Here is a 24,245-nt window from a genome sequence, read left to right on the forward strand (position 1 = left end):
AAAATATAAAAATATTATCATTTTTAAAAAAGTAAAATAAATAAAAAGAAAAAAAAATAATTTAAAATTAAAAAAAATAAATTAAAATTTAAATAATCAATATTCACGTTAAGTGGATATTATTTAACAAATCATTATATTATGTGAATTATAAAATATAATACATATAAGTTATTTTTAAGTGTATTAATAAATTAAATGACTTAATTTTATGAGATTATTTTTATGTTATAGCTTATATATATATATATATATATTTTTTTTTTTTTGATTTTCCAATTTTAAGAGTTAAATTGATTGAAAATTTTAATTTATATTTGAAGGTTCGAATTAATTTTTTATTCAAAAATTATCATTATATATATATATTATATTTTTTTTTTAATAAATATAAAAGAATAATAATTAAATTAAATAATATTATATAATTTCTATTATATTATACAGAAAGAATGAAAGCAGAATTTAAGAAATAAATGAGGACGAAAAAGTGAATCCAATAATTTTTTGGATAAAGAGTTAGTTGAGTCAAAAGAAGTTTTTTAACGTCTACAGTAGACGTGCAGACGCGGTGCCTAAAACAAAACAACTAGACGTGTAGGAGAGCTAATTAGCTATTTGCAAATTGCAGAGGCACAAGCTCCACTGGACGCCTACCAGATCTCTCCCCCCCAAAAAAAAAAAAATCCTTTACTTGAGCCAGCACACAGGGTCAGTCTCTCTCTCTCCCTCTCTCTCTCTCTCTCTCTCCCTGGCATTGTGAGTATACAATTTGCTTAATTTTATATCTCTATCGCATTTTCTTACTATTCACTCGTTCTCTTTCTGTAGAAGGACGTGAAGAAGATAAACCTCAAATGGAATCGACGGAGTCGTCTTACGTTTCGTCACCGGAGGCGCCGCGCAAGAGATCTCCTCCACCGCCGAAATCGCCTACTTCTGGTATCTGATCTGATCTGATTTCTGTCCCTACGCAAATGAGTGATTCCAATAGTTGCTTTAGTTACATTCTCTGTTTATTAAGCTAACTTTGACTGAAAAGGAAGTGTGATGAATTTATATGCTAATTTTGCAATTTTGTTGTGTTTTTGGTTTTAATTTTGGTTGTTTTGACATCCACTTAAACCCTAACCTTAATTTTTCTGTTTGTATGGTAAGAAAATGTAAGGAGGGTGAGGAAATGTAAATGCTAGGTTCTGTTTGGTTTCTAAGAAACATGTGAAAAATGGATAAAATATATATTTCGAAGCTTCACTGGGTTAGTTTGGCTCCATAGAGGAGAATTGATAGATTGAAGGTTTATTTCAGCTTATGTACTAAATTTTCTGTTTACCGTAGGTACTGTGTAGTGTGTGCGTGCGCGAGGTGTTTAATTTTAATTCCACGATCGAATGAATCATTAAATTTTATGCTGTTTAAGTGTATTAAAATAGCCAAAGTCCACCTTACATAATTTAGTTAGCTTACATACTTCATTTCACAATCTCCACATATTGAAGTTATAATGCATGCTTTGATAAGTTATCTGTTTGTGCTTCTCTGGCTTACTATTTATGCTATTCCAATTTTTAATCGCAAGGAGAATCCTATATTTTATGTTCTTGTATGGCATTTCAATTTAGGGGTTGTTTTCTTCAAATAAATTCCACAAAATTTTGTGGAATTCAATTGAATTCCATATATCGTGTGTTTGGTTTGTAAAAATTTAGAATTGAATTTCATGTAATTGGTTATAACTAAAATCAATTACTATCAAATTTGATAAAAAATTTGAAATGAATTCTACATATTTAAGACAACAAAATTTTTTGGACTAAAAGGCCCATGTATCCCTCACAAATGCTCGCACCCCTCTCTCTCTCTCTCCCTCCCCCCTACCTTTATCTTCCCCCCCTCTCTCTCGCCTACACTATTTATGTTGTTAAAGTGACCTCCCATATATATTATTAATTTATTTATATGTTTATTAATTGTTATTTGTTATAAATTTATTAGCTATAAGTTCTTGTTTTTTTAATGGAGGATGAACTTATATTTTTTATTTTATTATTGAGGGTAGTTTAGAAGTGAGGATAAATTAATTTCAATTATGAAATTACATTTATACCAAACATGAATTACATGGATTCAATTGAATTCTGCTTTTTAAATTGTGTCATACCAACCAGTGAAACTTATTTTCAAATGAATTAGAATTCGTTTGGAATGAATTCTAACTTTGTAATTGATTATTGATTTGAACCAAACACTATGTTAATGTAAATTTGTCTTCAGACTTTACAGTAGTGTGTTTGATAATTTATTTCATCTCTCAAATTGAGGCCTCAACCATGTTATCCTTAAGATATATATTGACCGTGCTGCCTGCACCCCAAATTTTATTGAATCCAATTATTACATGAGATCAGTATTCAGTAGCTGTTTTGTTTGAACTGTACTTCTTTTTTTAAAAGTAGGGAATGCACCTATTCTTTCTTAAATTTATTTGTATTTAAGCTTTTGTTTGCGATCTATGGAATCATTATACTCTAATTAAGTGCCTTTAATTGAATTTATATGTTAAAGCATGTGAAGTTAGTTTTGTTGATTATCTGATGCCCCCTTTTGTGCTGCTTCAAGAGGACAAAGACAAGAATTGTCCTGCAGAAATCCAAGTGATAATTTGCAGTTTAAAGAGTGCATAAAAACATAATAAAATTTAATTGTTCTGTCTACCTCTTGGTTTATGTGTATTTGGTTTTGTAATTAGACTTAGTGGGATATTTGATGACTGTTATCTTGTTCTTTGTTATGCAACATAGCATCATGTGGATTTCTGAAACTTGCATTTTTCTCTCTTTATTGCTTTAATGGCCCTATTGGCGCTTGCAAATAAGAGATTGCTTTATTTGATTGGAGCTTACATATTAACTTTAAAAGTCAATTTTCTCACTAACACATGCATGTGAGAAATGAATTCATGCTTTAGCATGGATTTTATTCTGGTTTTAATTCTCTTTGCTAATCTTTTTTTCCTTGTTTGTTTTTTGCTGTCAGATTCTGTTGAGAAGCCAACATATATTAGATTTCTTGTTTCAAATGCTGCAGCTGGTTCAGTTATTGGAAAGGGTGGTGCCACAATCAGCGATTTTCAGTTGCAATCTAGAGCACGAATTCAGTTGTCACGCAATTATGAATTTTTCCCAGGAACATCAGATAGGATAATTATGATATCTGGGACCTTTGATGATGTGATAAAGGCTGTGGAACTCATTCTTGCTAAATTGCTTAGCGAGGTAATTATTTTGATGCAGGCTTCTCCCGTAAATGATATTTGTTTGCTGATGTTAATTCATCACATTTTTTTTATTTGTCAGCTTCACACTGAAGATGGTATTGATGTTGATCCAAGAACAAAAGTGAGACTAATTGTTCCAAATAGCTCTTGTGGTAGCATAATTGGGAGGGGAGGATCTATTATAAAGTATGAATGCTGCTTTCTTTTTTCTTTTTTTTTTTTTTAATTTTTGTTTCTGCTGATAAAATTTGCTTAATTGCTGTGGCTAAAAATTTTAGGATGAAATATAATTTATTTTATGCCTTCAGGTTTCTTGATTCATGTTTCTTTCCCTTTATAACAGTTGCAAGCATGGATTTTTTTTTGTAATGAGGTATCCAAAAAACCCTTTTCCTAGGGCAATGGGAAACCCTGGATGTATGACCCATTTTCAAGAACATTACTGGGGTGAATCTAGGATAATAATACCTAAGGCCCTCTGCTTGACAATACAGGGAAACTTGCAACAATGCCACTTGCCTGAATTCATAATGCGAAACAACATTGGTGGCATATGAAACACAAGATATGTTGGCAATGCCGTGCTTCTGGTTTTAGAAGACTCTTGACAAGTGGAATTTATTTTGGAGATGGACAGGATGTTATGCTGATGCTATGTAGTGACGTGTTTTATTAGAAAAACTTTTCTTAATCCACTTCTCACATGCCTCAGGAAACTTCTCCTAATATGGTTGGTCTGTTCTAGTAGGTCTTGCATGGACTTCATAGAATTTATATCTAGGTGAACATCAGCTCATTTTTTGCATCTTGAAAAACTATAATTTTTTGTTTGCTGAAGATACTGTTTTTCTTTCTTTTCCTTTTATAGTCACTTGAAGAAGTGCCTTTGGGTTTTAGAAAGATTGGTATGCACTAACATGAATTTCTGGTTCACATTTGGATTTTAATACCAATAAGATTTTTTGGATTCTTGTATGTGCATGTAGGATGCTTTGGAGGGAATTAATCAAATTGTGAAAGAGATTTTTGGAGATTTGATTTATTAAAGGAATTGAGGCTATGATTTAGCATCATTGTATAGTAATTGTTGGGGAATAAATGATGGGAATTAGGAGGAGTGTTGTACTTGGAGAAAGAAAAATAGTTTTAGAAATGGTTTCCTTAATTAGTTATTAAGACTGCTAGCTATAAATGGCAGATGATAGTATCTCTATGCTAGAATGATAATAAGATATAGATGAAGGTTAAGTGGTAGAATGAAATGTATAAGATTATAATATCTGTATGGTAGAGCTTTCATATATAGAGTGGAATACTAGTTGGAGTTATAAAAGGATAGTAATTATTAGTAAACGATATTTAGGACAAAAGGAGGTTCATTGTTTTTTGCAAAACAAAGGCAACTATAAATTAATGAGAGATTAATCTAAGATAGTGCCTTATGAATGATAGTGGTTATCATGAAGATAGTGAGTTGAACACTAACCAAACAATTTTTAATGTGATAGCTTATAAGTAGCTTTATTTAAGTGAGTACTAAATAAATGTTGGTGTTTGAGGGGCTAACTAGTTAATAAGGATTTGTCCTTTACGTTTAAATGTGAAAGCTAGCCTAGCTGGAAATGCAAGCTAAATAAATTTAAATATTATTACTGTAAAAAGAGATGATTCTCATTGATATCAATTAATCTGTACATGGGTATTTATATACAATTGATTCCTATAATTGTGTTATACTAATTAGGAAGAAATCCTAAATAAGAAATCCTAAATAGGAATACAGAATACAAAATATACACAGAAATAATATAATGATTGACTTTCCATAACACTCCCCCTCAAGTTGGAGCATAGATGTTAATCATGCCCAACTTGTTACAAATGTAGTCAATCCTAGCTCCATTTAGAGCTTTTGTGAAAATATCTCCTAACTGCTCTCTAGTTTTGATATGTCCTGTTGAGATGATCTGTTGTTGAATCTTTTCACGAACAAAGTGACAATCAATCTCAATATGTTTGGTCCGCTCATGAAATACCGGATTAGAAGCAATATGGAGAGCAGCTTGATTATCACACCACAATTTCGCAGGCTGGAGGGTCTTAAAACCTGTCTCATCTAGTAATTGAAATATCCACATTACCTCACATACTGATTGTGCCATGGCTCTGTATTCGGATTCAGCACTAGATCGAGAAACTACACTCTGCTTCTTGCTTTTCCAAGACACCAAATTTCCTCCAACAAAAACGTAATATCCAGTAGTTGACCTCCTATCAACATTATATCCATACAAGACGGCATCTGAAAAACATTCAAAATTCAAATGCACATGATAAACATATAACAAACCTCTTCCTGGAGCTCCCTTGGATAGCACAAGATTTGTCCCAAGGCTTCCCAATGAGCAACAGCTTGGGAAGACATAAACCGACTTACCACACTAACGGCATAAGCAATGTCAGACGAGTGACAAGAAGGTAGTTCAATTTTCCTACCAATCTCTGATCTCTCTGGATCTTCAAACAACTCACTATCCCCTGCTAACATTTGTAAATTTGGAGTCATTGGTGCACTACAAGGCTTAGCACCTAATTTTCCTGTCTCTGTCAATAGATCGATGACATATTTTCTTTGAGACAAGAAAATACCCTTCTTACTTCTCATAACTTCAATACCCAAAAATACTTTAATAATCCCAAGTCTTTGGTCCAAACTGGGTTTGGAGAAAGGTTTTAAGAGATGAAATACTGCAGAGTCACTCCCGGTGATGATAATGTCATCCACATAGACTACGTGAGAATTAGACCTCAGATTGCTTATAAAATACTGAGTGATCACACTTGCTCTTTTGCATACCAAATTCCTGTACTGCTTCACTGAATCTCCCAAACCAGGCCCTAGGACTTTGTTTCAAGCCATAAAGAGACTTCCGAAGCCTACAAACTTTACCCAACTCCCCCTGAGCAACAAACCCAGGTGGTTGCTCCATATACACCTCCTCCTGAAGATCACCATGAAGGAAAGCATTCTTGATATCCAATTGGTGCAGGGGCCAATCATATGTAGCTGCTAAAGAGATAAACAAGCGAATGTATAAGTTTAGCTACAGGAGAAAAAGTGTCGAGTAATCAACCCCATATGTCCGAGCATATCCTTTAGCTACAAGGCGTGCTTTTAACCTAGCCACGTAACCATCAGATTTACCTCATCAGAATACCCATTTGCAACCAATAGCTTTCTTACCGGAAGCAAGGCAACAGCTTCCCATGTACCATTAGCATCTAAAGCCTCCATTTCCTCTTTCATAGCAAAGACACCAGATGAGACAAAGGCCTCACCAATGATAGGGATAGGAACAGAGTGTAAAGAAGTAACAAAATACCGAGAACAAGAAGACAATTGATTATAAGAAACAAAAGAAGAGATAGGGTAAGTACATGAACGTTTACCTTTACGAAGAGCAATGGGTAAATCTAGATCAGAATCATGATCAGTATGAGGTATAGGATCTCCCAACGAAGTAGCTGGTGGAGGATCTGAGTCGTAATCTCAATCTCCTGGAATAAACATGAACAACGGAGGCCGAGTAGGTCTAGAGACGTAAGAAACAGTGTGAGAGAGGACTAGACATTGGTTGACGATATATTAAGATATCATCCTCCTCCCCGACTCTCATACACGGATGATTGAGAAAAAATGGAGTGGACTCAAAAATGTGACATCTGCAGAAACAAGATAACGATTAAGAGTAGGAGAGAAACAATGTACCCTTTTGAATCGGAGTACCCAAGGAAGACACATTTGAGAGACTTTGGATCCAATTTAGTAACTCATGACGAACATCACGTACAAAACAAGTACAACAAAAATACGGGTTCAACAAGAAACAAATATTTTGTAGGGAACAAAGCGATAAGGAATATCCCCATTAAGGATGTAAGACGGCATACGATTGATCAAAACATGCCGTAGAAAGCGCATCCGCCCAAAAGTGTTTAGGAACTTTCATCCGAAAAGAAGAGCACGAGTTACCTCAAGAAGATGCCGATTTTTCTTTCGCCACGCCATTTTGGGATGGGGTATCCACACAGAAGATCGATGAAGAATGCCATTTTGTGTCATGTAAGACTGAAATTGTCTTTGAAAAATATTCTTTAGCATTGTCACTTCTTAATATGCGCACAGAAATATTAAATTGAGTTTTGATTTTATTACAAAAGGCACAAAAGATAGAAAACAACTCAGAACGATTCTTCATTAAATATAACCAAGTAACACGAGAGTAATCATCAACAAAAGTAACAAAATAACGAAATCCAGCTTTAGAAGTAATGTAACAAGGACCCCAAACATCGAATGAACTAACTCAAAAGGGGATGAAGCCCGTTTATTGACTCTAGACACGTAAGGCAAACGATGATGTTTTGCAACCGACACGACTCACATTCTAGTCGATAAAGATCAAATCGAGGACACAACTTCTTCATGGTAGACAAAGAAGGATGACCCAATCTACAATGAGCTTCAAGAGGTGTTACGATCTGGAGCAAACAAGCGACCGGTACATGATTTTCCGAATGTAGAGACCACCGACTCACGCCCTCTACCAATAATCAGCCGTCGTAAGATCCTCAAACAAACAATGATCGTAAAAAAGGAAATAGAACAATTTAGGTACGAGTAAGTTTACTAATGTAAAGTAGATTAAAAGAGAAATCGTAGACACAAAGCAGATGACAAAGAAATTGACGGTCGGATTCGCAGCCTAACCCATGACACAAGAAGTAGAACCATCACTAAAGTAACGAGAGGAAGTGGGATTAGACCAAAGCGGATAGAAGACTAGAATTACTGTCATGTGATCTGCTGCACCGTAATCAATAACCCATTTGGATGAGGAAGACACAAGGCATGTAGTGGATTTACGACTCAATGATCGTAGTGATAGGGAACCGGTAGGCTTTAGAGATGCACGAGCATCGGGAAAATCGTGCAAAATCCTCTGCAGATACCAAAACAGCTTTCTCGGAGGAAGATATCAGAGAATCCTCTCACGCCATATTTCCCATATGTGATCGCCGATTCTTCCTCTAAAGTTATGACAATTATATTTTGTATGGCCGTGCTCATGACAATAATAACAAATGACTCCTCTTGAGTCCTGATTAGAACTAGCCTCTCCATTACGATTATACATTGCTGTAATTCCTCCTCTACTTCCTCTTCTATTACCTGTTGTCCATTTGGATTACGCTAATAAGAGCACTCTGCATTTGTGAAGATTGGGTACTCTGCACGAAGGACCCGTGTGAATGTTTCATGCAAAGAGGAAATCTCGTAATGGAAAGAATCGAGATTTAGCGATCTCATACTCAAGGAAGGCACGCAAGAAAACTCATAACAGTTGCTCCGTTGGGCTCATTGAACTTTCACATCGTAACTAAAAGGCAACAATACATTAAGTTCCTCATATACCCGCTTAAAATCCATAAAATAAGCCGTGAGAGACTTATTCTCTTTCTCAAAGACGGTAGAATGCCTTACAAACATCATAAATACGGAGATATTCCCTTTACCGTAATACGTAAAATCTAAGTAATCCATCAATTCCTTAACAAATTCACGATGATTAATTAAACTAATTACCTCACCGTGAATCGAGTTCAAGCCGCAAAACAACCGAGCATCCTCCCTTAGCCAAGTTTGTTGTGTATCATCGATGGTGGATCTTTAGTAAGGTGATCATCCTTATCAATGCTACGCAAGTAGACCCTAACATCTTACTCCACTCTGTAATTCGAACCATTAAGTTTGTGTTCCGTGATCTTAGTCATCATCTAATCACATCGTAAATAACATTCTTATTGTCCGCCATTTGTTGAGACAAAGAAAACTAACCAAACGCTAATCCAAAGTCTTGTGACAACAAAATAATCCAAAATCACAAATCAAGTAAATACCGAAATAGGATCCGAGAGCCAAACCTCGAAGCCCTTTAATTGTGTCTTGGATCGAACAAAGACACGATGGTGGAATGAGGGGATTGAGGCGACACTGCAATGTTGATCGGTCGAAGCGGCGGTCGTGGCCAAGGTCTCTCTGGAATGGGTGGTGAGAACAAATAGTCACCCTAGATGGCCTGCTCTGATACCATGTAAAAAGAGATGATTCTCATTGATATCAATTAATCTGTACATGGGTATTTATATACAATTGATTCCTATAATTGTGTTATACTAATTAGGAAGAAATCCTAAATAAGAAATCCTAAATAGGAATACAGAATACAAAATATACACAGAAATAATATAATGATTGACTTTCCATAACAATTACTAAAAAGAGATTTTCCTAGGAATGCAACTATTAGAATAAGATGGCGACTAACTCTAGAGCAGTAATATTAGCATTAGTAGTGGTATATGGTATGGTTGATGCTTGCTTGAGTTTTGAAATTTTGCGAACAAAATTTCTTAAGTGGAGAGAATTATAACAACTCCGCCTAAGTAGTATTTGCTTAGCCAGTCCTAAACCCGGATAAAGGAGGAGAGTTGCAGTGGGTGACAACCAGCGTAAAATTTCGTCACACCTTATGACATGGATTCAAATGATATAAATGTTGGGGCTACCTCTACTTACGACACGCTACATCGGAACCCGAGTGTAGTGAGAAATATGTAAGGGTGTAGGGCGTTCACGGAAAGCGACGCGCCGTGCCGGCGCTCAGGTGTGTTGTTAAGTGAGCAAGGGTTCCCACATCATGGATGGGTGTGGGTAAAGAAGTTAGTCCATAGGACAGATAGTAGAACTGATAGTAGAACAGAATACAAGATAGACATAGAAAACAATAAAAGATATCATAGAAGGAGACCAATTAGGAAGGAACAGGATAGGAGGAGGATCATGATTGGTACTTAGAATGTTGGATAACTTATAGGAAAATTAATGGAGCTTGTGGATACCTTGGAAAAGAGAAATGTGAATATTGCTTGCATTCAGGAGACTAAATGGGTAGGAGAGAAAAGCAAGGAAGTGGGTAATTCAGGGCACAAACTGTGATTTACCGGAAAGGAGAGAAACAAGAACGGAGTGGGCATAATCATAGACAGGACATTGAAAGACGATGTAATAGCTGTGAAAAGAGTAGGAGATAGAATTATACTAGTAAAGCTAGTACTAGAAGGAGAAACAATAAATGTAGTTTGTGCTTATGCCCCACAAATAGGACTAGATAGTGAGAGTAAACAAAGGTTTTGAGAAGATATGAATGATTTAATGCAAAGCATACCGAATAAAGAGAATGTTTTCATTGGTGGAGATTTGAATGGACATGTAGGAAGTGATAGGCAAGGTTATGAGAATGTTCATGAAGGTTTTGGTTATGGCAGTCGAAATGAGGAGGGAAAAAATATCATGGATTTTGCTATGTTATATGACCTAATACTAGCAAATATTTACTTTATAAAAAGAGTCACATTTAGTGACTTTCAAAAGTGGGCAACATAGAAGCCAAATCGACTTCCTCTTAACCAGGAAGACAAATAGAGCTCTATGCAAGGATTGCAAGGTCATTTCAGGAAAGGCTTTAACAAGTCAACATCGGTTAGTGGTCTTGGATGTCAAGTTTAGGAACAATTCAAGTAAGGTTAGAAGAAATAGTGTAGTTCGAACAAAGTGGTGGGAGTTCAAAGGAGTAAAGCAAGTGAAGTTAAAAAAATGAGCTTCTCGAGTCCGAAGCATGTAAGCTGGATATAGAGGCCAATGATATGTGGATACAGATGGCATCAAAGATTAGAGAAGTAGCTAGAAAAGTACTTGGAGAGTCTAAAGGACATGGACCACCCTCAAAAGAGAGATGGTGGTGGAATGAGGAAGTACAAAAGGCAGTGAAGAGAAAAAGGGAATGGTATAAGAAATTACCTAAATGTGATAATAATGAGGCATATGAATAGTACAAGATAGCACAGAAAGAGGCAAAAAAGGCAGTTAGTCAAGCAAGAGCACAGGCTTTTGAAAAGTTATATTAGAAACTTGGAATTAAAGAAGGGGAGAAAGATATTTATAGATTAGCGAGGAGGAGAGAAAGGAAATGTCAAGATCTCAATTAAGTTAGGTGTATTAAGGATAAAGAAGGAAAAGTGTTGGTGAAAGAAGAGGACATTAAAGAAAGATGGAGAAATTATTTTAATGATCTCTTTAATAATAGTCAAAATGGTAATAGCGTGAATATAGACTATAGAACAATAGAAAAGAATGTGAATTATACTAGAAGGATTATATCTTTAGAAGTAAAGGAAGCACTTAAGAGAATGAAAGTGGGTAAAGCCTGTGGACCCGATGGAATACCAATTGAAGTGTGGAAGTGTTTGGGAGATAGGGGAGTGGCTTGGTTAACTAAATCATTTAATAAGATTCTAAACTCAAAGAAAATGCCTGATGAATGGAGGAAGAGTATTTTAGTACCTATTTTTAGAAATAAGGGAGATATAAAGAGTTGCTCAAACTATAGGGAAATTAAACTCATGAGCCATACTATGAAGTTGTGGGAGAGAGTTGTGGAGCATCGACTACGTCATGATACTTCTATCTCTCTCAATCAATTTGGCTTCATGCCCAGTCATTCAACTGTGGAAGCAATCTTTCTCATTAGAAGCTTGATGAAGAAATATAGAGATGTGAAGAAAGATCTACACATGGTTTTTATTGATTTGGAGAAAGCTTATGATAGTGTTCCAAGAGATGTCTTATGGAGTGTGTTAGAACAAAAGAGAGTATCTATTAGGTATATACAAGTGTTGAAAGATATGTATGAAGGAGCAAGTACTATTGTGCGTATAGTGGGAGGGGACACAAGAGATTTTTCGATCTCAATTGGATTACACCAAGGATCAGCTACAAGCCCTTACCTTTTTATATTAGTTTTAGATGAATTGACGAAACATATACAAGAGAGTATTCCTTGGTGCATGATGTTTGCGGATGATATTGTTCTGATAGATGAGACGCGAGAAGGAGTCAATAGAAAGCTAGAGCATTGGAGAAGTACTCTAGAGTCAAAGGGCTTTAAGTTAAGTAGAACGAAGACAGAATACATGCATTGCAAGTTCAATGAAAGCCAAACTGGTGATAGGGAAGGAGTTAGTTTGGATGGAGTGGTGCTGTCCTAAAGTAATCACTTTAAATATCTCGGCTCAGTCCTTCAAGTAGATGGGGAATGTGAGGAGGATGCTAGTCATAGGATTAAAGCCGGATGGTTGAGGTGGAGACGTGCCACGAGAGTTTTATGTGATCGTAAGATTCCCAATAAGTTAAAAGGAAAATTTTATCGTACAGCCATACGACCGGCTATGTTATATGGTAGTGAGTGTTGGGCACTGAAGGAGTCGTATGCGTCTAAGATAAGAGTTGCAGAGATGAGAATGTTAAGGTGGATGAGTGGCCATACTAGACTAGATAAAGTCCGTAATGAGAGTATTAGAGAAAAGGTAGGAGTGGTGCCAATTGAGGATAAGTTGAGAGAAGGGAGATTGAGATGGTTTGGTCATGTGAAGCGTAGACACACAGAGGCTCCAGTTAGACAAGTAGAGCACATTAGGTTAGAGGATAGAAAGAAAAAAAGGAGTAGACCTAAATTGATTTGGAGGAAAGTAGTACAACATGACCTAGAAGCATTACACATTTCTGAGGATTTAACCCAAAATCGTTTAGAGTGGAGAAAGCGGATTCATATAACCGACTCCAAATTTTTGGGATAAATGCTTAGTTGAGTTGAGTTGGAGAGAATTATAACACCTGCCTGTTTGATAGAGAAGGCTCTATAACCAATTAAAATTTGATTAAGAATAAAAGGGAAAAAATTTGTTGTAGGGTTGAAAGTTTAAGTAAAAGAGTCTTCTAGGAAAGGGAACAAAAAAAGGGAAAATTGAAAGAAGGGTGATTTCAAAATTCTCTAGAAAATGGGAACCAATTAGAATTTTGTCTTGACAAAAGAGTAGAGGGTGAGAGAAAGCTTTCCATTGTGAAAATTGAGAGAGGGAAAAAGAGGAGAGGTGGCGGCACCTGCAAGGCTGCAACCCACCTTCTCCAGCCAACTAAACCCATCTCAAAACCTTCACCCTTGCCTTGATTAGGTTGGTCTTGTTTTTCATTCTACAAAAATGTGAATTTGAGGGAAAGAGGAAGAGGGATCTCAGCTGCTGGAACTTCCGGCCACCATTACCATTACTAGCATTTCCCCTATGTCCAAAGCTTTAAGCAAGCTACCTTGCCTTTTCCAGCCACCACAAAACTCATTCTTATCATCCATTTCAGCCAATCAATAGGGAAGGAGTAGAACTTGCTGGCCTTGATTTGCATAGCTCTAGCCTCGCCACTATGTGTGGTAGTCTCCATGGTGATTAGTGGCACCTGAGCTAGCTGTAGCCATCCTTAGCAGTGCTGTCCATTGCAAGTGGTTGACACATGCTGACAATAGCAGGGTGTGCGTGTGAATGGTACTTGCAACCTAAAAATTGTTTCTTGTTATTGTTTAGTGCTTTGAGCTCTGAATCATTGAGAGTAAGTGAGGTTTATTTCAATTGGTGATTTTGTGATTTTTGGTTATATGTAAATTGAAATTTGAGTAATGGGTTAAAATGATATGAGTTAACTTGTGAATATTGATTGGTGTGGATGGGGAAGTGAATTAAGGAATTAAATGCTATGTTGTTGTTGGATTGAGAATGCTAAATTGGTTGGTTATAAAGAATTGATGGCTATCTTGATTTTTCTTAATTAGAACCTGAATGGTAAAGTTGGAAGTGAAGGATTTATTATTAGCTTCAAAATATTTTATGAACTGAGAATTTTACTCTTAAATATTAATTGAAAGAAGGGTCAAATAAGCCCAAATTAAGTTTTGGGTCAAATAAATCCTTGTATTTTCTAATTAAGGCCAAATAAATTTTATCTAATAAAATATTAAAAATAATAATTTTAATATTGAATAAGTTTATTCATCATGTTCTTCAATTTTTTTATTAATTTTATTTAATTAAAAATGATAAATATTATTTAATAATTAAAATTAGGAAAAATACATTTTTTAAAAAAAATACATTTTTTATTAAAAAATAAATATTTTATAAGGTGAGGACTTATTTGGCCTTAATTAGAAAATACTGGGCTGTATTTGGTCTAAAACTTGATTTTAGGCTTATTTGACCCAAAACTTCTACAATGGCTTATTTGATATGTTTTTCCAATATTAATTTGACAATTAATAGTTTATATATGTATATGTTGAGTTGATGAATAAATTAGTTAATTGAATTATTGCGTTAACAGGAATGAAGGTGATACTTCCATGTTAATTTGAGAATTGATATTGAATTATGTGGATTATGGGCCTGTTGATTTAAAGTCAATGGAATTGTAATTTTTCTAACGGAATTTAGTAAATGAAAAATTTACCGTGAAGAATAGATATTGAAATTAATTTAGAGCTATTTGGATTGTAGGGAAGAGAGGGCAGTTAAATTCTGAATTTCCAGAGTACATCGACGGCTTAAATTTTGATATGTTGTGTATTTGTGTATTGGACATAGTTCATATAAATTTGGGACCAATCCAGTGCTTGGTCATTGTAAATTGATTGTGTTTTCTAGGTTGCTAGGTTGGAAGATTTGAGCATTGTAACTACTGTAATGAGGAATAAATAAATAAATAAATAAATAAATAATGATTTCAGTTTGAGTTAATTTTTGGGAATCTTCTTGAAATGAAATTTTTAATATATATTTTATTTAAAATTTTTAGGCATTGGAAAAAATTCAATTTTCCTTGTGTTGTGAAAGCTGCCTAGTGTTGGTAACACACACACACACACACACACGCGCGCGCGCGATTATATTGTTTTGCTGTGAAATGTCTAGTTTCTATGAGAGATGTTGAAATTTTGACATGATTTGGGAATAACTGCAATTTTGTGGTAGGGTTAATAATTAGAACTTATTAAACAAGTGTCCTTTATAAACAATAAAGAGTACCTTGAATTTGATCCTTTTTGCTAAGAGGTGCAATAAGTATCCAGTATCCTTTGTGTGCTGTCCAAAAGTGGGTATACTAATAAAATATGTTATAATTACTTAAAATTTTCTTTCAATTATAGGTATATTATATAACTGCTAAGTAGTATAATAAAAGCTTTAACTATAAAATTTACAATATGATAATTTCTGATTATGTCTTAATTAGCTTTAAAGATTTGTTATGGTTCGTTAGCTTTCTTGATACAGATAAATTAATAGATATAGTAATTATTTTAAAATGTACATTTGTATTATTCTATAAATAATCTAATAGGCACAAAATTGGTTAGTTAGAGTTGATTTTGGGAAGGGACCAAGCTAGGTGAATTTCTTATGTTTTTGCAAAATTTCATCAATCAAGTGGATTTGTAGTTTATATCTAACTTAGTCGTATTCATTCTTAGGGAGAGAGAGAGGGATCATGGGTGTGACATTTTAATGGTAGCCTTCTCCTTGATGTTATCCTATGGAGAATTTTAGGCTTAGGCAGTATTTGGTATATTTGTGGTAGAAGATAGAATTATACTAGTAAAGCTAGTACTAGAAGGAGAAACAATAAATATAGTTAGTGCTTATGCCCCACAAATAGGACTAGACAGTGAGAGTAAACAAAGGTTTTGGGAAGATATGGATGATTTAATGCAAAGCATACCGAATGAAGAGAATGTTTTCATTGGTGGAGATTTGAATGGACATGTAGGAAGTGATAGACAATGTTATGAGAATGTTCATGGAGGTTTTGGTTTTGGCAGTAGAAATGAGGAGGGAAAAAGCATCCTGGATTTTTCTATGGCATACGACCTAATACTAGCAAATACCTACTTTATAAAAAGAGAGTCACATTTAGTGACTTTCAAAAGTGGGCAACATAGAAGTCAAATCGACTTCCTCTTAACCAGGAAGACAAATAGAGCTCTATGCAAAGATTGCAAGGTCATCCCAGGAGAGGCTTTAACAAGTCAACATAGGTTGGTGGTCTTGGATGTCAAGTTTAGGAACAATTCAAGTAAGGTCAGAAGAAATAGTGTAGCTCGAACAAAGTGGTGGGAGTTCAAAGGAGTAAAGCAAGTGAAGTTCAAAAATGAGCTTCTCGAGTCCGAAGTATGGAAGCTAGATATGGAGGCCAATGATATGTGGATACAGATGGCATCAAAGATTAGAGAAGTAACTAGAAAAGTACTTGGAGAGTCTAAAGGACATGGACCACCCTCAAAAGAGAGATGGTGGTGGAATGAGGAAGTACAAAAGGCAGTGAAGAGAAAAAGGGAATGGTATAAGAAATTACCTAAATGTGATAATAATGAGGCATATGAACAATACAAGATAGCAAAGAAAGAGGCAAAAAAGGCAGTTAGTCAAGCAAGAGCACAGGCCTTTGAAAAGTTATATGAGAAACTTGGAACTAAAGAAGGGGAGAAAGATATTTATAGATTAGCAAGGAGTAGAGAAAGGAAATGTCAAGACCTCAATCAAGTTAGGTGCATTAAGGATAAAGAAGGAAAAGTATTAGTGAAAGATGAGGACATTAAAGAAAGATGGAGAAATTATTTTAATGATCTCTTTAATAATAGTCAAAATGGAAATAGCATGAATATAGATTATAGAACAATAGAAAAGAATGTAAATTATACTAGAAGGATTAGATCTTTAGAAGTAAACGAAGCACTTAAAAGAATGAAAGTGGGTAAAGCCTGTGGACCCGATGAAATACCAATTGAAGTGTGGAAGTATTTGGGAGATATGGGAGTGGCATGGTTAACTAAATTATTTAATAAGATTCTAAACTCAAAGAAAATGCCTGATGAATGGAGGAAAAGTATTTTAGTACCTATTTTTAAAAATAAGGGAGACATACAGAGTTGCTCAAACTATAGGGGAATTAAACTCATGAGCCATACTATGAAGTTGTGGGAGAGAGTTGTGGAGCATCGACTACGTCATGATACTTCTATCTCTCTCAATCAATTTGGTTTCATGCCCGGTCGTTCAACTATGGAAGCAATCTTTCTCATTAGAAGCTTGATGGAGAAATATAGAGATGTGAAGAAAGATCTACACATGGTTTTTATTGATTTGGAGAAAGCTTATGATAGTGTTCCAAGAGAAGTCTTATGGAATGTGTTAGAACAAAAGAGGGTATCTATTAGGTACATACAAGTATTGAAAGATATGTATGAGGGAGCAACTACTATTGTGCGCACAGTAGGAGGGACACAAGAGATTTTCCGATCTCAATTGGATTACTCCAAGGATCAGCCATAAGCCCTTACCTTTTTACATTAGTTTTAGATGAACTGACGAAACATATACAAGAGAGTATTCCTTGGTGCATGATGTTTGCGGATGATATTGTTCTGATAGATGAGACACGAGAAGGAGTCAATAGGAAACTAGAACTTTGGAGAAGTACTCTAGAGTCAAAGGGTTTTAAGTTAAGTAGAACGAAGACAGAATACATGCATTGCAAGTTCAGTGAAGGCCAAACTGGTGATAGGGAAGGAGTTAGTTTGAATGGAGTGGTACTGTCCCAAAGTAATCACTTTAAATATCTAGGCTCAGTCCTTCAAGTAGATGGGGGATGTGAGGAGGATGTTAGTCATAGGATTAAAGCCGGATGGTTAAAGTGGAGACGTGCCACGGGAGTTTTATGTGATCGTAAGATTCTCAATAAATTAAAAGGAAAATTTTACCGTACAGCCATACGACCGGCTATGTTATATGGTAGTGAGTGTTGGGCCTGAAGAGTCGTATGCATCTAAGATAAGAGTTGCAGAGATGAGAATGTTAAGGTGGATGAGTGGCCATACTAGACTAGATAAAGTCCGTAATGAAAGTATTAGAGAAAAGGTAGGAGTGGTGCCAATTGAAGATAAGTTGAGAGAAGGGAGATTAAGGTGGTTTGGTCATGTGAAGCGTAGACATACGGAGGCTCCGGTTAAACAAGTAGAGCACATTAGGTTAGAGGATAGAAAGAAAAAAAGGGGTAGACCTAAATTGACTTGGAGGAGAGTAGTACAACATGACTTAGAAGCATTACACATTTCTGAGGATTTAACCCAAAATCGTTCAGAGTGGAAAAAGCGAATCTATATAGCCGACCCCAAATTTTTGGGATAAAGGCTTAGTTGAGTTGAGTTGAGTTGAGTTGTGGTTGCCTATTTAAATGAGACATTTCTAAGAGCAGTTGATTCTGTCATGTCCAATATGAAGTGTTTTTCTAACTTGTCAGTTATGTTATATGTGTGTGTGTGTGTGTGTTTATTATGACAAACTTATTTTTTCTTCCAAATAAATATTTATGATTGGGTGACAAAAAGAAATGATTGGCAAAATGTTATGAACACTGCTTGTATTAATTATGATATGAATAATATCTTCTTTCTAGAAGTGTTATATTTTTTAATATGGATAACCTTGATATTCTTCCAGGCTTTGTTATGGTTCACATGTTAGTAGTTCATAGGTTTTTATATTATTTATTCTATTTTTGGAAATAATTTTTTTAATATTCTTAAGGAGCTTTTATTTTTTTATTTTTTTATTTTTTTTTATAGATGGTTTCTTAGGGAGACCATTTTTACAAGTTATGCATATGATCTTTTGCTTTTTCTTGCTTGCCCTTTGTATTGTAACTAAGTAACAAGCGCTGGATCACTAAGCGAGGCATCCAAGATCCAACCCTCTATCCCATAGCCTTGTGGCATTCTATATGTTTATTTGTGGATGCTTTTCTACAATCTGCCTCATTCTTTGGTATTTTGGAGTACGTTTCTGAAGTTTGTTCTGTCCTTCTCTTTTTCCATTTGTCTTTGTTGATCAGAATGTTCTTCTAGCCTATGGTGATATCTTAAATCTTATTATTATTTTTTTTAATCTGATTTTCTTAAATCGTATTTCATGGTGGCATCATTTTGCAAAGAAGTGTAACATTATAATTATTGTTGTTCTATTTGTTAAATTGTATTTGGCTAAGTCATTTCTGAATGTCTCTTGCAATATCAGCTACAAGTTAGCTGTTATTTGCTATATGAAGCAGAGGGAGAAAGAGAAAGATGCTAATTTCTGGGTTTACTTTTCTACAGGTCATTTATTGAAGAGTCTCAAGCTGGCATTAAGATATCTCCTCTGGATAATAATTTTTATGGGTTGAATGATAGGCTGGTGACATTGACTGGAACTTTAGAGGAGCAGATTCGGGCAATTGATCTCATTTTGTCTAAATTATTTGAAGACCCTCATTACTCACAGACCATGCATGCCCCATTTTCATATGCTGGTTTGTCTTTTATCATTAGCTTATCACTCATTCTGTTGTTGTTACACCAACTGCTTTTAACTTACTACATTGATATGGAACAAATATAATCTGCCTTCATTAGCTCTATCTTGTTTGATGATTAGGAAATTCAAGGGATTTTTTTAGACAAAGGGAAAAGTTTTTAGATTGGCAAACAAATTGGGATTGATTAATTATATTTTTGGTGCAGAAAATTAAGAAAATAGATAGAACAAGAGGAACTTGTGCATTATCAGGAAAGAAAAGTGAGTGGAGTGAATGATGCAGTAGTCAAATAAGCCTTTAGATTAAAACCAAATACCATATTTTTCCTTTAATCAAAAGCCTAGGGAAATAACTAGGTTAACAGGTATTTAATTAGACTTGAAAGCTTAATTTATTTTTTATGGATTTTGACATGGAATGATAGAGTTAGGAAAACATAGACCAGAAATTACACAAAAAGATAGAACAAGGAAATGGTAGTAGGAAGAAGATAGAGATTTTTATTCAAAATACCCAAAGGGGTCCAGGTGATTACAAGATAATACTATCCCTCACCCTCCGGCACTGCAAACACTACCTCCAAGGTTCATAGAGCTGGAAAATACAAATTATTCAATTCATGCTACACTCTCACTCTCTTCTACCATAAATGGCTCCCTATGGTTTGCTGCTTCACATGCATTCCAGGTATTCTTCAACAGAATTGGCTGAGGCATAACAGCTTGCATTGCTTTAGGTGTCTTCTACTCCTAGAACATATCAACCAGCCTTGAATTCCTTTTCCTTTGCATGCAACCCCAGCTAGACCCAAGTTCCAATCATGGTAAAATTCCAAATAAACACTAAATGACAAGTAAACAAACAGTGGCAATATTGTTGGGAAAATTTTGGTATAGCTAGGGCTAGATATTTATTCACTGGATTACTTCTAAATTTAGAAAATTTCCCTCTTTTTTTTATTATCACATCTAAATTGCTGCCAGTTTCCTAAAGTGTCATCATCAATCAGAATGAATTCTCTTGCTTTTAATTAATTGGTTTGTAAATGTGTAGTCTTTTATAGGAGTGTGCAGTTCCGATTCGGTTTGGGGTCTGCTTAGGAACAGGAACCGAATAAAAATTTCAGTGTGGTTCCGATTTGGTTCTTTGTTGTTTCAGTTCCGGTTCGGTTCTTGGTTTTTGAAATAATTTTATGTAATTATTTAATTAAAAAAGTCATATTTGAATTAGCATTTAAATTTTGAATCAGGTTATTAATATATGATATATCATATAATATATCTTTTAGTTTTTTTTCTTAATATATAATCTTTAGCTATAAAGTGCATATATAATTTAAAATTAAATATATTATATAATATACATTTTAACTATTTATTAATTATATAATATTTAATTATAAAATACAAATATAATTATAAATTAACATATATATAGTATAACAATATATTTATAATTAAGAATTATAAGGTAATTTAATATATTTATAACTAAAATTGTTAAGTAAATATAGAGAAATAAAATATAATATTATGTTGTATTTAGCTTATAATTAAATCTACATACATATATAAATATGTATAATTATATTAAAAATATATAATACATTTAAAAAAATATAGAAAAACACATGTATAAATTCAGTTCTCGGTTCGGTTTTGATATTGTTCCGGTTTGGTTCTTAATAAACAACCAAAAGTGAACTAAAGTATCAAGATAATTTTGGTTCGGTACGATTCCTGTCGGTTCAGTATAATTCTTCGTTTAGATTCGGGACTCCCAAGAACCGTACATAGCCCTAGTCTTTTATGCCATAGTTACTAAAGGCGCCTCTCATGCACGCGTCAGGCTCAAGGCTCACAAAGCTCCAATATTAGCGCATTACGTGCCTATGCGTGCACCTTGGTTCAAGCACAAGCCTTTAGAAAGGCATGCTTTCTATATTTTCACCTTTAGCGACTACTTCCATTGGCAAAAAGTACTACCATTTAAACTTGATATTTGTTGATGTATAAGAATTATATATTGACGCACAAGGAAGTTTTTGGAATTAGTATCACTGGTGACAACTAGTCATTAAAATCTAATCAAAATAGTACAGCCATGATCGCAAACCTCCTATATATCTATTTTCAACACTATCACTATATTATTATCTTTTTTTTTTAAAGAAAAATATTACATTTACACTTATTTCAAGATATATGCCAAAGGAAAAAGGAAAAGTATTGTCCACTAACTTGAAAACTAATAATTCTTTAGTTCTTAGAGATAAGGAAGATGACGAAGATATTGATTTTGAAAATGAGTATCAAGAGGATGAAGGTGTTTATGATTGCTTGACTTTAGTTTGGAGACATTAAAAGATTATTCAAGTTTCAATATATTAGTTTAAACTTTTAGTAGTTTATTTATATTTTATTTGGATTGCAAAATTATTATTACTTGAAAATTTATTAGTTATTATTATTTTTTAATTTTATGTTATTTGAAGTTTGATGCAATATTCATATTTATTTGACTTTTATGGAATTTTTTTTTAGCGCCTTACCTCGCTCAGGCATGCGCCTGCTCTTAGGCTACAGGACCCCTTGGCGCCCTAGTGCACCTTGAGCCTTTAATAATTATGTTTTATGCCAAAATAAAATTAAGGCTTAATCATCTTTTGGCCCTTGATTTTTACCTGAAAAGTCATTTGACACCCTCACCTTCATTTGATTAACACTTGACACTTGAACTTTATAAAAGTATTAACATTTGTATTGTATAAGTTGCTCCTATCTAAATATCCTAATCAGGAAAGGACTAAGGGATTCCTAGGAGTATAGTTGCACAAATATAGGACATAGACACACACCCCCCCCCCTCCCCCCACGCGCGCGCACACACACACACACACACACACACGAATACTCTGACTCTTTATTATGTCATGTTGTACCCATGTTGACATGACATGACACGGGATATGAAGAGATATGTGTCCCACACATATTCATGCAATCGAACATTCGAGTGATAGACCTCTAAGGATGAAAAGCATAGTTAATAGAGCACAGTTTTCTCTCAAGATGAAAAGCATAGTTAATAGAGTACAATTTTCTCTCAAGATGAAGAGCATGGTTGTATTTTGGGTGATCTATCTAGACAATAGTTTTTTGGTTGTATTAGGTTGATCTATTTGGTTGCATTTTGGATGATCTATCTAGATAATAGTTACCTGGCTGTATTAGGTTGATAAATTTAGTGGCATTTTAGATGATCTATCTAAACAATAGTGGCAGATCTAGAAAATTTTTTTTCTAGGGTCAATATATAGATAAATTATACAATTATATTTATAAATCTAAAAAATAGTACACTAAATACTTATATAGAAGTAGTTAATTCTTAAATTTAAGAAGATGAAATCCATATCTTTGTGGGTTGTGAAGGTACACATACACCACAAGAGCACATAATAATTTGCTCAATATATAGGGGTTAATTGATTTCCTATTAATAAAAATATATTCTCCATTAAAAAAGAAGGTTTAATACCTAAATTTATGAGGGGTCAATTTAAACAAATATATAAATAAATAAGGCTAATTTAAGAACAAAGAGAGGTCAATTGACTCATTTATTTCACTCGATTTGCCCTGTTAGATAAAAGTTATTTGGTTGTATTTTAGATGATCTATTTGGTTGTATTTGATGATTTATCTACACCATAGTTATTATTACATAATTTTATGTTTTTTATTTTATTTATTTACATAATGTCATAATTTTATGTTTTTTATTTTATTTATTTACATAATGTATCTGAGCATCCGTGTCTAAATTTAAATTTATATCATGTATTTTCTATTTAGAAAGTTCACAAGTTTGACATATGGATGTATAACCATTCCGATGCCCGTACCCGAGCCCGAGTGACATAGTGTGTGTGTGTATATCTATGTTGAAATCAATGAGACAAACCCTTTTTTTGCATGGTATCAGAGCCTTATAGATACTGAAAAAGGAAATGGAGGCTTTAAATATTAATGGTGAATGAGAATTGATGCATTTACCCACTGGTAAGAAAGCTATTGGTTGCAAAGGTTTTTACAGTGAAGATGAATCTTGAATGTTTTGTGGTTAGATTGAAAGCCAGCCTTGTAGCGAAAGGATATGCTTAGTCATATGAGGTTGATTATTTCTCCTGTTGCTAATCTTGCTTTTGTTTAATTGTTTATCTCTCTAGCAACCATATATGATTGGCATTTGCACCAGGTAGTTATTAAAAATATTTTCCTTCATGGTGATCTTTAGGAGGTGTTTATAGAGAAACCACCTGGACTTGTTGCGTAGGAGAGATTGGGTAAAATATGTAAGTTTTGAAAGTCTCTTTATAGCTTAAAACAAAGCCTTCGGGCTTAGTTTGAGAGATTTAGTGAAGTGATACTGGTGTTTTGTATGTAAAAGAGTAAATGTGATCATTCAGTATTCAATAGGTAGTTTGAAGCTAGTCTACTTCTACTGATATTTTATGCGGATGATATTTTATCACTAGGAGTGACTTTATAAGTATTTCATCCCTTGAGTACTTTCTCTAAACCCAATTTCAAACAAAAGATTAGGGCCAACTAA

General features: G+C 34.2%; 1 protein-coding gene across 1 annotated transcript in view; it reads left to right on the forward strand.

The window, feature by feature from the left end:
- Positions 1-542: 542 nt before the first annotated feature.
- LOC131182398 (protein BTR1-like) overlaps positions 543-24,245 on the forward strand; it is a 28,185-nt gene continuing 4,482 nt past the window's right edge. Inside the window, exons 1-5 of the mRNA XM_058151946.1 lie at positions 543-711; positions 832-942; positions 3,037-3,275; positions 3,357-3,463; positions 19,429-19,622. Coding sequence (XP_058007929.1) covers positions 858-942; positions 3,037-3,275; positions 3,357-3,463; positions 19,429-19,622 — 625 coding nt within the window. The 5' untranslated portion in view covers positions 543-711; positions 832-857. The remainder of the gene's footprint in view (positions 712-831; positions 943-3,036; positions 3,276-3,356; positions 3,464-19,428; positions 19,623-24,245) is intronic.

This window comes from Hevea brasiliensis, chromosome 8 (assembly GCF_030052815.1).
Source record: "Hevea brasiliensis isolate MT/VB/25A 57/8 chromosome 8, ASM3005281v1, whole genome shotgun sequence".
Taxonomy (NCBI): domain Eukaryota; kingdom Viridiplantae; phylum Streptophyta; class Magnoliopsida; order Malpighiales; family Euphorbiaceae; genus Hevea; species Hevea brasiliensis.